At 33.5% G+C, this 14,717-nt stretch overlaps 1 protein-coding gene across 1 annotated transcript; it reads left to right on the top strand.

Moving 5' to 3' along the window:
* Nucleotides 1–10,226: 10,226 nt before the first annotated feature.
* LOC117919770 lies at nt 10,227–11,361 on the top strand. Its single transcript, XM_034837017.1, has one exon. The coding sequence runs from the start codon at nt 10,261–10,263 to the stop codon at nt 10,960–10,962; it is 702 nt and encodes a 233-aa protein (XP_034692908.1). The 5' UTR covers nt 10,227–10,260; the 3' UTR covers nt 10,963–11,361.
* Nucleotides 11,362–14,717: the final 3,356 nt, after the last annotated feature.

Raw genomic sequence — 14,717 nt, 5'->3', positions numbered from 1 at the left:
TGACGTCTGTATTGAATGAACACAATGGAGTTATACTAAATGGGCAAAGCATATACAAAACATGGTGTGTGACATTCCACATCGGATATGGGAGAAAGTTCTTGATGCTATATAAGTATAAACTCCTCTTAACTCTATAGACGCGTTTTAAAGCCGTAAGGGCCCATTTGGATCTAAAACATATAATATATACATGATTGTGAGCGAGTGATTATAAATGGTATCAAAGCCGATCTCCGACCTCGGTGTGTGAGTTTGTTTGACCCTAAAAGGGTGTTCATCTATTTTTATCTGTTTGATCCTATAATCTCATGGGATACAACGAGGACATTGTGTCTGCATTTGGGGGGGGGGGGGGGGGTTGGGGGTTGTTTGTGACATTTCACATCGGATAGGGGAAAAGTTTCTAACACTAACCCTATAAATACGTTTTAAAGCCGTAAGGGTCCCTTTGGGCCCAAAATGGACAATATGTACACGGTTGTAAGTGGATCGTTACATGGTCTATTTCCTTTGTAAGGTTATTCTGTAGAAGTAGATAAGAAAAACAATATTTATGTGTATACTTCCATATCACATTCAAATTTGGTTTTGCATGTCATGTATAAAGGATTTATATTTAATATATAAGGAAGTTCCCTTGAATGTAGAAGGCATGTAAGACAATAATTAGCATCGTAAAAGTCAACAAATAATTAGCATTGCCTTTGTTTTGAAATAATTCAAAATAAGTACATGTCATTGGATTCCAATTAATAAAGATTAAACAGCTTTCTTTGATCCAGATATATTTTAGGTTTACCTTTCTCTATATTCATGCTAGAGTAAGAAGTGACTAGCTGACATGTGAGGAGAGACAATAAGTTGGACTTTTAAAAAATAATTTAAGTGTAAATGTTTTAAGTAATTTATTCATAATCGGATTAATTATTAAATTGAAAAAATTATCATGTCATGATTTACTGGTTGGATCCATAGTATAATTATGGTTGTATTATTATATCAACATGATATCATAAATTTATAATTTATATAAATAATTTAGAAATTTCAAAATGTTTTATCTTTAATTTATCTTTGAATTAATATTAACATATAAAATCATGGTAAAGATAAAATAAAATATAAACTTATTAATATTTATAACTTTTATATATACTTAAATAATATGTATCCTAGAATGCAATATAATTTTATTATTTAAATTTATCCATGATTCAATAGTTATATCTTATTATTTTGTTAGTTTAAATTAGTATATATATTTTTTCATTTATATTACTATCATGTTTATCATCTTATTTCAAAGATTTTGAAAAAGGTGATTTTTATTACTCGGAGTTAGCATATAACCAAAAAAAAAAAATATCATCTTCTCTGTAAAAGAGCCTGGTTCCAACTTCCAACAAGACATTATACTTTTTCATTACTCTTTGAATCAATTTTTGAGGAAAAACAAAAAAAACAAAACATATAAAGCCCCAACTAGGATGGTAATAGGGTACTACCTCATCTCAAGGACAAGTTTGTGATGAAAAGGAATGAGTTATAAGTGAGTTTTTAATTTTTTGGAAACCTTCATGTCATGCCTTGTCCTATCTCCCCTTATTATATATAATTAAATTAAAAAATATATTTTAAATTTAATTTTTATTTCCATTTTTATCTCATATTATAATAAAAAAAATGCTTATTTAAAATTATAAAAAAATCATAATATTTTTTAATGTAATTAAAAGAATTTAAATTAAATGGGACCAGGCAACTCCATCTTATTTAAATTTTTTAATGAGATAAGAATGAAAATAAATGAGATAAAATTAGCGACACATAACAAACCTAACCTTGTGCCATCCTTACTCTCAACCATCTTCATTTTACTGGACTTCAAGGATATTTTAAACATTATCTAGAGTCACAAGGTCAAATATCATTCAAAATAATAGATTTCGCTACTTTGGATTATGGCGTGAATTCTTATGGTAGAGGATATTTTAAACATTATCTAGAGTCACAAGGTCAAATATCATTTAAAATAATAGATTTCGCTACTTTAGATTATGGCGTGAATTCTTATGGTAGAGTAACCAGAGCTATTACAAAAAATTAAAAACCCTTAAATACAATTATCCCATCAAAAATTTGAATTTGGCACTTTATTATTTATTTTCTTAAACATAATTAAGTTTTATTTTCACCAACCCTTTTAATTATGAAATTAGTAATAATTTGTCTCCATAAAATATAAAATCAAAAAAGTTGCTAGATATAGGAATTTTTTATGATATGAGTAAAAGTAAAAATGCTTTTCATGGTCTTCTACCTATCAAATCCTAATTCTTTTCCTTTTCCTGCCTCTTTCCTCTTTTCTCTTTCTCTTTACTCTTCTTTTCCTTTCTTTTTTATGTTCATAGATTTAAAGATTTCTAAGTCTTTTCTTGTTAGAAATTGGACGTTGATGCTCCCTTAAGCCCCCTTTCATTTTGATTTTGATTTTTATGAATTTCATAAAATTCATAATTTTTTTGGTTAAAAATTTGATGAAAGCCTATAAATTAGAAGGAAAAAAAAAATGTTATTGAATGATATAATGGTTTCAGACTTTGAGAGGGGGACCTTGTTTGCTAAACATTTTTCAAAAATTGGAAAAAAAAAAATAGAGAACTAAACATTATCCCAAATTTGAAAAAATAAAATAAAAGGAAAAATAAAGTGTGAAAAGGAAAAAAAAAAAGAAAAAAAGGGAAAAAGGTTACATAGGAATGGATATACACAATATAAAACATATTTGCCTCATTTATCCTTTTCATCTTAAAGAAAAGAAATAAATGCAAAAAGAGATATAATGAGAATATTTACATTAATGATCTTAATAACAATAAATAAATAAATAATAATAATAATAAAAACAAAAAAGAGTTTCGCCCCATTTTAATGTCATTAAAGTGCCAATTGTGAAGCAAAGAGACACAATAGGAACTAGGGTGGGGGTGTCTCATCTTATATTTATCGCTCCTAGCTTAGTGCATAGATTATGGAAAGATAATATAATAATGGTATCAATTACTTGATGCTTTTAATAACTTTATTATGTTTCGTTTTAACACTTTGACCATTTGTATGATGATCATAGTAAAGTTTTTATAGTTCGGTGCTTTCATGGTTAAACGTGGACTTGAGCCATTAACTTATTTTATCCATCCTTTTAGTCGAGCATCTTTAATGGTGATTTTTCTATACTCGAGGTTGACCCCTACTTAAAAATAATAATAATATGATTCTAATCACATTTAATGTCTTACAGTTAATTACATCCCTTGGTGGTATTAAGATGGATGAACTCTCATGTGCCACTCCCATTGGGATGGCATGTAATAGTGCATACATGCACTGCTACAACAAAAGAGAAAAAAGTGGGTTATAATTCATTAATTTGAAAAAAATTATATACAAAAAAGAATTTTAATTAAATTTTATAAATAAGTTTTATTTTCATCAATTTAAAAATATTTTAAAATACATACATTTTTTTTTATAGATTAGATAATCATTTCATAAAATGACCTCTTACCATTATACTAAATAAAATTATCAAAACATTAATCTATCATTTTAATTTAATAAAAGTATCTTATGAATAAATATTTTATAAATTTTTATTATATAATTAATATGAGGTACAAATCATTATGAAAAAATTCTATAACATTTTCAAGTGATAAATAAATTTTTTTCTAATATTCTGGTTAATAATGATTTTATATTTTATATTATATAAATTTCTTCATCTTCTTATCTTTTTTAATAAAATCGAATAAATTTTTTGTTCATTAACATTAACAATAAAATAAGATATTTTAAAAAACTTAAAAAATCAAAATAAAATATTGACTTTCACTTCGTTTAGTTAAAAATATAAATATCAAGAACAGGAAATGCAATAAAAGTTAACATTTTATTTTTAAAATTTTTAAGTTTTTTATTTTAATTGTATTTAATTTTTAAGTATTTTAGTTTTAATTGTATTTTTAATTTGCTTTATTGGTGTTCAATATTCTTAAGATATTTGTTTCTGGAGAGAAAAAAATAAAATCCAAAATTAGGTCTCACGATTAAAAAAATGCCAAAGTGTATCATTACCTGCCTGTAAAACCTGAGTTCCCATTATTCAGAGTGTATCAAATAACAAATCCCTATACATGCATTACAGTTATATACCATGATTGGGTTTGGGAGGATGTCAGAAACTAAGATTCATGTGGCATTAAATAATAGCAGCTGAAGCCATTGAAAATGGTCGGCTTAAAACAAATGCTTCATGTACTCGTCGTCACATAAAAGTATCATGTCCGGAGCATCTAACAGCTCGAAATCAGGCTGAGCAAATAGTAACATGAAGAATAAAGCGGTGGTATTAATGCTGAACATACTTTCGACTTTCTTCAAATTCCATTTGGCCTTTTGTCTCACACAAAGTAACTTATGGGTATTGAATTTCCAGCTGTCTCATTCATTTTTCTTCATTATTTTCTATTGTCATGGTTGGTTAACCAAGTACTAGCTTTTTTGCCCACAATAATTCTCTTTAATTAAGTTAATTCGCGAGAACTAGCAATAAGGGTCTTTGGAGACTGTATTAAAGATTTAATGAAGGTTAAGGGGGAGAGAGGGAGAGAGAGAGAGAGAGAGAGAGAGAGAGAGAGAGAGTGCAATTAAAAAGGAAAAATGATTGTGCATTAATTATACAAGTTGTATGAAATGTAAAGGAATGTTGGGAATGCACAAAGTAAGATTAAGGTATGATCCATAACGTAAGGGTTGTGCAAAGGAGAGGCAACTTTTCCACTTTAGAAGGGAAAAGCAAATCTTCCCTAAGAAATATCAAAAGAGCACTACTTTTTATGCTTTGTGATGCGTTTTGCAAAAGAATAACTTTTCCTTCTTTGATTTTCGTAAACCCAACATTCTCATCTTTGGAAAGCATTGGAAAGTTGTGGTATAAGTTTTCAAAAACAAATAAATCAAAAAAGTAAAAGCTAAAACACATTCAGGGAAAAAAAAAACACATAGATAAGCATCTCTTCTTTAAACCTTAAAGATGTTGTTACTTTAGAATCACAAAAAGATCATTATCTTGGCAACTTTAAATTAAAACCCTAAGCATAAGTAGGGAATTTGTCGCTTGTGGCTTTTCAAAAGATTAGGGGTTTCGGGAATTAATGCATTCTGTGAAGGACAGTGGTGGGGTTTTTCTTTTTTTTCAACTTATAAAATCAGCTTACTACTTACTAGTATTATATTCTCTTCTACTTTTGGGTCATCCCTTTTACCCCTTTTCCAATCTCTCTCTAAAAAGGAAGAAGCCTCCATCTTAGACTGCTTTTCTTCTTTTTTCAATTTTTAACCTTCTTCCCACCAGATCTTGAATTTTCCTTTTGAATAAGGTGGCAACGTAATATTTGTTTACATAGAAGACATAAATTAAGCTTACTTTTCCTACCTCATTCTAGTAATAACAGACTCCTGTTTTCCCTTTCTTTTTCTTTTTTTTTCTTTGTTTTTGTTTCCACTAAGAATTCATTTTCTCTTCCACATCAAGTTTAATTCTTAAAAGTTAAACTTGTTGCATTCATGTTCACATTTGATGTGAATGTGAACTATTTTGAAAGAAGAGTTAAATTTTCCAAGTCTGCTGGTGGTAATACAAATACAATATATATATTAGCCTTTACTAGCAGCTTAATTTAATTATATTACGTATAATATTTTTTCAAAGTCTAGCCACCATTGAAATTTTATAAAGTACCAAGAGGAAAAGTAAAGACTTAAGGTGAAAGTTAAAAAAATTTTAAATAGAGAAGATGACTTGTCCTCAAAAGGTAGCACAAGAAAATTGGGTCTTTGGATATCTTATCAAAATAACAAAGTTCTGAGTATTTCTATTCTTCCTATCTTATTTATCGTGTATTGTTATTATATCAAAGTCGTGACACCAACATGATTAAAAGTCAAGTCCTTAATAAAAGATAGGGAAGCATTTTCTAGAGATCGATGCTACCACCTCAGCGGAAATGTGGACATGGGAGAATATTTTCCATGAGGTCTAAGCCTAAGCGGCTAATCCCAAGGTCATACTAGGTTTTGAGCAATTGGATGGGTCTATGTAGTGTGAAAGGTGAGATGGGAGGCCTGTCTTATATATGTTTTGAATATTTACCTCAAGCGAGGTTATAAAGGAAAGTGGATAATATTGGGTGTTCAAATGATGGGTCAATTGGTGGAGCCCTTGTCGCTCCAAGACAAGCGCTCGAGCAATGTCCTAATAAGGGGATGATAAAGGGTGTGGGACGTCATCAAAGGCACTAGTGGAAGACCCATGGACGAAAAGGAAAAAAAACTTGAACCATAAGCATTGTGGGATAAGAGACATACTCATTAAGGCAACAAGCCTCTTCACTTTGTGGGAGCCAATGAGCTTCTACCACCCTTTCCTTTCCTTTAAGCCCATTGTATCTTTTGCTTTGGAAACCTTTTCTAACCACCATAAAATGAATACCTAAATAACTTTTGGAACTCTAATCATATATCTTTGTCAAGATATGGATTTTATCTGCTTTTCCCTCTTCAAATAATGGTGCTTCTTTATTTGTTCTATTGCCTTTTCTTTCTTTATAAAGTTTCAGATTTCCTTTCAAGATTGCTTTGAGGAATGATAGAACTAATGAATGTGATGTGATTCAAACATGGCCAATCAAATATGGAGCTAGCATGATTTGGATCTAAATTAAGCACTTAAAATTCTTGTATGATTTTCCTTACAAGGTAATTTGATTTCACTGACTGATCAAGTGGGTTCATAGCTAGCATTGACTTGGGCCAACTAAGCCCAGTTCATGGGGTCGACCATGTCTCCAAAAGCTCAATGAAATTCTCTCTCTCTCTCTCTCTCTCTCTCTCTCTCTCTCTATATATATATATATATATATACACATACATATATAAAGACACGCATTAGACCCGTTAGGTTGGAGATCTTCTCGGTGGTTTAGTTGAGAAAGTCGAGTAAGGGTGGATTAGTTCTCTCTTCTTCTAGACCTGCATATTATATGGAATTAGGTGTTTAGTGTTAGGGTACTTGAAACACTTTTCCAATATCGGATAGAGGAGAAAAATCTACCAAAACTAAGCTATATAACTACGATAGTACAAGAAAGAAGCATCTGAATTAAACCAGTTGAGCCTTCATATATTTTAAACAAATGAGATGATCAATTGTAACGAAAATGGTTGGAAGCATTGAAGTAATGCTTTAAGTGGTGTATGTAATGAGCTTTTAAGCAAGCTTGAAATTGATTTCCCAACTCCACTTAATGTATGATATGTAGTAGGGACCGGTTATGCAGACTGAGAATATTGATATGGTTAGTCTGCATGCATGATGGTGAGGCAATATTAATTTTTTGTAGCTAGCTAGATTGCCTGAATGATGCCTTTGGCTGTTGAGAATATAAGAAATACATGTTTTAGTTGGTGATAACAGAAGGGAGACTAGCCAAGAAAATTAAAATGATAAGCAGACAAGATTGTAGGAATTGGATTTCATCTAACTTTACTTGTTGCACCGAATTCCAAGTCTGGAACAAACAAGACAAGGTGAGAAGCCCCTCAAACTCCAAAGAGCTCTCTTAGGAGACCCACACAGAAAAGAAGAATTGTTGGCATCTGCAAAAGACAACACAAGCATGGAGACAAAGTTTCCACACCTTGGGCTTTTGCAGACTTTAAGAAAAGGGAGCTAACAAATTGCTCTTTTCCATAAGGTCACCATCGATTCCTTCCTTTTTTTTCCTTTCCCTTACGAGTGAATTTTGCATGAAAATAAGGGAAATCTGGGATCTGAAAGTCCCCAGAGCCACCCTCTCTCACACACCCACATTCTGAGTATAGTTTTTATGGGTTTATCATTTGAAAGTGATGATTGAGGGATCCAAGGAGAGAGTACTTCATGTGCTGCTGCTTCAGTTTTGGGGAAAAGAGATTGGGAGAGGTACCACACCATGTTGGTCTGTGTGTTTATGGTGGTCTGGTCTTCTTTCCAAGTGTAGCAGCCGGTCAAAAAGAGTCTAGAGCACACGCCAAACCAAGATGTGGGCGATGATTAGATTTTGGAAATAATGCTGCTTTTCATGATTGTTGGGTCGTTTTCTTAAAGCATATTGCGTGTGTCTGCTTTTCTACACTCTGGCAATCATTTACTTGATGGCCTTCTCTCTTTTTTTTTTTTTTTTCTGCTTCTGCTCTTCAATCACTAATCATAACCTAGTTCCCAACCCGTTATTTGGAAATTATTTCCATTCCGCGCACCAACTGGGAGGACCCCAACCTTTAGTGCCATTCCAATTGCATGTTGCAACTTATTCTAGTTACTTTTTTCCCAAGCATTTTAAATCAGAGACTTTTGGTTGCCATGTTACTTTCTAGCTCCCTACCGTGATGAAGCCCTCATCAAATATTGTCTCAGACTCTCGTTCCATTGCCCCGAGATTCTTGATATAATATGATTTAATAGATTTAGACGTTAGTCATGACCAAGAAAAACTATGCCGTGTCAAAATGAAGAGTATGAAAATTGTATGGCAAAAAACCTTTCCGGAAATAAAAGATTCTAAAAGCAAAAGGGTGCTCTATTCTGTTTTGATTTTAGCACTTTGTGCTTCCATGCCCCCTCACGGTTTTGGGTATCTGTGATTCCAATGATGCCATGAAACACAGCATTGAGATCACCAAAAACCATAATGGTCTTTGCATCACGGTTGTGGTGAAGCCCAACATGGAAAAACACCCATTACACTGATGCTTCTCCAAATAATTTCTGCTGTCTAAATCATTGGATCTTCCTCTCAACTTTACATGATTGGAGAAGATATCACGCTTTCACGTAACAGTGTGCCAGCTCAGTTTTAGATTTTTAACGTCTACTCTCTCAGCTACTGCTTTTCATGGGTGGTGGGCTACTCGGTCCTCCGGCCCAATCAATACTTTGGACCAGCCCACTATTTGTCTTGAATTCCTTTTCACTTGCCCTGCCCCGTATGCCACCAGACCGCTCTATTTTAAAAGTGCTTTCAAAATCAGTTTTTTGAAAATTATTCTTTAATCTTTTGCAAAATAAAAATTAGTTTGAAAACTTGACATGTTTTTAACCTAATTTCTATATTTTTAAAAATAAATTTCATATTAAAACAATTAAAAACCATTAAAAGAATGGTTCGTTTGAAAACATCACATTTTCTATGTTTAAGAAGAAAAAATTATTTTCTATTTTTTTATTATTAAATGTGTTTCCTGTTCTTTTATTTTAGATAATAAAATATTGTTTTCGAAAATAGCTATCAAATAGGGCTTCAAATAATCTAAGTTTAGCAGCAACATGGTTTGGGCCCGAGACCTCTTCAGCCCTGGTCCTAACCTTTTCCTTCAACTTGGCTACCTATTGCTTCTCGATGCTGCATCTGGGCCGTGACAACAAGGATGCCCATGGTGGAAGGCGATGGATCTAAAATGGCCCAGTTTTCAGTCACATTTGGCATTGAAATAACCTCAAGGCCTCTTCTTGCCTGAACAAGACTCACACTGCTCTAGAAAATGGGCTCAGATTGGTTCGTTGAATTTAATCTCGTCTCCCTGTTTCATTGAATTTAACCTTGAGCTTGATTTTGGCCTATGATTAGGCCTGCCCAAGCCTGTGATCTACCTGAGCTCTCATTGGCGCTGATCTATATTATAGCAAAATGCGAAATAACAATGATCAAAAGCTCCCGCCTATGACACCTGGATCCTAGTCCCGCGGAGGTTCAGAACTCTAGAAAACTATCGACTTGTTGAGGGGGCTTGAGAATTACAAGCCATGTGAATGGGCCAATTTATTTGCAATATCCCAGCATCCTTAAAATGGGCCTTGGTTCAAGCTCCTAGTCCACCATCCAATGGTTTTTGGGCAGCACCCCAGATGATTACGCCATTTTTTTTGGGCCCACCCAAGTCAACGATCCAGACTCGATGCCACGTCATCACTGCTCCATCCCACACGTCATTTTTGCTCTTCCCCACAGAATTTTCTAATGATAAATTTGTCGAATATACACGTCAGCATTAATCCGTTGAGGTTACCGGCTACCTGCTACAGGACGCAAGTGTCTCAGTTTCTTAAAAGAGACAAAACGCTGAGGAGGAAGACTCAACAGAGAGTGTTGGAGAAACATGATCGGTCTGAGCAAGTTATGCATCGTTCTCATCGTGGTATTTGCAGTCTTCCTCCTTGTCATAGGCACCCAACTTTTCCACGTTTACTGGTATCGGAAACGATTCAGGCGTCAGAACTCCACCTCCGGCCACCCTGAGTTTCCAGGAGACCCCTTCTCCATCCCCTCCAAGGAGCTCCTCTACTTTTTCTGCTGGAAACGCCAGTCCCGCATCGAACCCCACGCCGATCCCCACGCCCATCCTGCTACCAGGCCCGGTAGAGTGCCGTCGGAGGAGATCAACGACGTTGACTTCCTTAAATGGCAGGGATTGTATGGTTCTTCAAGGGTTTTGTTCACCATCAAGGAGGAGGAGAGGGAAGAAATGGAGCCACAAGCAACTGACAAATCATTGTCTCCGGAGACAAAAAGTGTATCACTGGGGGAATGTTTAAGGGTTGCTGATGAATTGCCAGAGTTGACTGTGGCCGTTGGTGTGGACGAAGTGACACCGTTTTCGACGCCTTGTGCTTCTCCACCTTACTTCACTCCCTCCCCTTCTCCAACCCGAGACGTCGGAAATGGGACGACCTCACCAGAAAATGTGGAAATCGGAAATCTCGTTTTAGCAATAAAAGGGCTGGAAAAAGAGTGCTCGGAGAGTGATGTTTCCAGCGGTAGCAAGTTTTCATTTGTGAGCTTGGAGGTCCACAGCGACTAAAATGTCGCCGGAAGTCAACCCGGCGGATGAATCGTGAATCCTCGGTCGTAAATCGTAATTACGTAATTACTAATTAGTGTGTTTTCGTATGTATTTTGAGTTGGTGATGTGATAGCTGACCGGTTTGCCTTATCTGTCACGCAAAATGTGCTTTTAACGTTAGCTGTTGGCCACATTTACCACTAAACCTCAACCCGACTGGTAAATATTTCATGGCCGTTGGTTTACGGGTGTTGTATTAAGGTCAGGACACGTGGAATTGGTTTTAACGCTTTCCACCCATGGCCTAATTGGTAAATGGCACATATGACCCCCAATGAATGCTTATAGTTGTAGCCTACTTATTACTTTCACTCTCTTCTTCAATTTAGTCATTCTAAAGTGCGTATCCTATTTCAATTTTTGCAGTATGCTGTGTAACATTGATCATTACAATTGGTTTCCAATGTGCCTTTATTATTATTTTATTTTTTAACTTTACCATTAAAGTAGCCAAAGAAGATAAACAATATTAGCAAAGAAGATAAAGTTTTCTCACAAAGCTAAATGGTTAGGCCATGGGAAACGATCTGTCAAGGACAAAAATTGCAGAAGGAATGAATCAAATGGAGGGGACAAGTGGGGTCCAAGAAGTTCTTAAGGTTGACGTGCTGTGGTCCCACATTGCAAGTTTTCTATCCTCCTGTCCGCACGCCACAGCTTCTTCCCCAGAAACTTGTGTTATGGGTTGCTAATATGAAAAATATAGGAAATTGGAAACCCAATTTTTTATTTTTAAATATAATTATTCTAATCCCAAAAACAATTTGAGTTTCATGCACTTTGAGCCTAGTTATTATTTTATATCCAAATTGCCCTCCTCTTTCCTCCCGCTCATCTTCCACATAGATTAAAATAAAAATAAAAAACAAAATACTAAAAAACAGTCTACATTTTTCTCTCTGCCCTGATGGACGCTAAGATTGAATGGAAAACTTCATCCTCTATATGCTTCTCTCCCTCTTGAAACCCAAAAATCCAAAAACCCTAATACCTTCCTCGTGTTGATCTGAATATGAAAAAAATCAAATTTCATAAAAAAAATACCTCTTATTTTATCAAATATTCTCGAAATCCCAAGAATATGGTGAAACCTAACCCTAACCTCTTCTTGTCATAAATGGACGACACAAATTGGAGTGCATGGGATACCCATCATTATCGACTTCTTTACATGTGTTTCAGTCACACTACACTTTCCAAACTCTTTCATTTCCATCTTCCCCCGTCCTCTCTATCTCAGAATTGTGATGGAGCAGTAGCATTGCCAACATTTTCAATTTAATATCATTCTCGTTGAAGGATATCTGACTCTGCTTTTTTTGTTTTTTATTTTTCTTTATTTGTCTACGGGTATGATTTTGTTGTCTTTTGTCTTTTAGCACTATAAACAATGTTCATGTCCAAATCTGGGGTTCCCATTTGGGTTTCTGGTTTTCTTCAAGCTATTTGTATTGTTTTCTTTTAAGTTTTTTTTTTGGGTGGGAGGAGGGGTTTGTATGTTTATTTTTCTTTCATTGTTGTGGAAATCACAATACTGAGGTTCAGAATTAGGGTTTTGGTATTAGGATTTGGATGTCAAAATCACGAGATTTTGGTGTTTGATTAAGGTTAGGTTTCCTATGTTCATGTCTATTTTAGCACATATATGTATGTATGTATGTTTTAGAGAATGTCGTCTTTTTATGTATTTTTCTATATATTTTTGTTAAGAAATTCTTTTTTATATTGCTATTTCTATTGAAATTTAAGAAAAATAAAATTTCAATTTTATAGCTTTTTCTGTAAATTTTTGTTGATAAATTCTTCTTTTTATTGCGATTCCTATCAAAATTTGAGGAAAATAATTTCCATTTATATAGTTTTTATGAATAAATACTTGAATTTGGTCAAGTTGAGTGGAAAATTTTCATTATAAATATTTCTACGGAAAAGAAAGTTCTAAGATTCAGAGTTTTTTATTTGCTTTTATTTTCCCACATTTGCTTGGCAATCAGAATTAAGGTGGAAACTGGAGTTAGAAGGAATTTTCATTATTGTCAGAATAATTCTACAATTTCTTGTTCACATGGAGTCTATCTATACCATATTTATTATATCAAAGATTTCTAAGTTGCCCACATAGCTAGTATATAATTCATATATTTTTTTATAATCAAATGGTCAAAATTTAGTAGCTCTCAAAAAAGTTATGTTTATTGGCTGATCTTCAACTTGTGTTTTTCATTTTTATTTTTTGTTGGGTCTTTCTATGCTCTCACATGTTGAGCCCTTTTACCTAGTAAAGGTGAAAACACCTTGAGCACTTGGAGATGGGTGCTTTTACTACTCATTAGTTATTTCCATAAATATAACAATAACCTGATGCATGTGATTTTGAATAAGATGTTTACCTTTTGCATTTGTGAAATGATTAGCAAAGCAAACACATTCGACTCTTATGATTGCTACCTGTGAGTCTATTTATTTAAATAATTACGAATAGGAAGCTTAAGCCTCACAAGACACAGTCCTATTGTTTCACTAGATGAGAAAACCTTCCTTGCTCTATGCAAACCATTTCTTTCACTTTATCATTACGTTGTTTAGGTATTAGAGTGGTCATTTGTCTACTAGCTAGATTCTTCTAGACCTTGAATTTTAAGATCATAGATTTGGCTAATAAAAAGAGTCTGTCTTTGGATATGTCATCCATGAATTGATAGAAGCATGTCTTCCATACAAGGAAATAGATGTGCATGCATATATATTTAGAGATATATATATTATAGTCACAATAAATCTTAGGTATATATATTGAGAACTTTTTAACTTCTATTGAATTTTTTATGTAGTTGCTTTTGTTTCATATTAACAATGAGAAAATTTGTGTTTCATGATGCTGGTACTCTTACTGGTATATATGTCCAAGAGTCAAACCTGTGACTTCCAAATCTTACGAAAAAGTACACGTTAAGTTATCAAAGTTCATCTATTTTTTCTATTATTCTCTTAGCATGTTATAATTGTTGCTCCAGTTTGCTATAAAGACTTACATCCTTTTGCATTTTGTTAATTATTTGTAATCTTGCTTTGTAAAATTCAATGATATATGATGTATGGCACATTTGAGATTATGTGATTAATATCATTGGCCGCTAGGTTCACCTCTCTTAAGGTTTAGTTTTTGGCCTCTTCAAGCTTGTTTTCTAATGGTTCATTTTTCTTAGCTCTTTTTTGAAACCTTGAACTCATTTTTTTTTTCCAGCTAGTTTCATTTGGAAATCTACATCCCCACCTAAAGCAAAAGCCTTTTGTATGGTCAGTGGCAAATAAGCAACACCAACAAGAAGCTATAGGTGAGCAAGCCTTATAAAGTTTTATGTTCAAATTGTGTTTTATGTGCTTGTGGCATGGTGAATCAATTGGTTATAACTTTCTTTACTGCCTATTTTCTTTAAGGCTTTGGTAGAAGTTGTTTGCATAGTTGTGATAGGGTAGGCTTCTCAGAATTTTGACAAATAGGATGACTATCTTTTTTAAGGAGTTTGGGAGACTCCCTAGAGATAGAATTCTTTGGTAATTGGTGAGCCTCACTTTGATTTGGATAATTTGGAAGACAAGGAATGGTAGAATTTTTGGACAGGTAAAAGTCAATAATTTTGTCAAGAATTTGGTTTTTTTTTTTTTCTTCTCTATGACTTTATATTTTTTAAGCTTTGAGCAAGTATTCTCTT

This window comes from Vitis riparia, chromosome 8, assembly GCF_004353265.1.
Source record: "Vitis riparia cultivar Riparia Gloire de Montpellier isolate 1030 chromosome 8, EGFV_Vit.rip_1.0, whole genome shotgun sequence".
Taxonomy (NCBI): domain Eukaryota; kingdom Viridiplantae; phylum Streptophyta; class Magnoliopsida; order Vitales; family Vitaceae; genus Vitis; species Vitis riparia.
Note: the sequence above shows the minus strand (reverse complement) of the source record. Positions and strands in the feature narration are given on the sequence as shown.

Coding starts and splice junctions, on each gene's coding strand:
- LOC117919770 (XM_034837017.1), top strand. CDS start 10,261: ATGATCGGTCTGAGCAAGTTATGCATCGTTCTCATCGTGGTATTTGCA.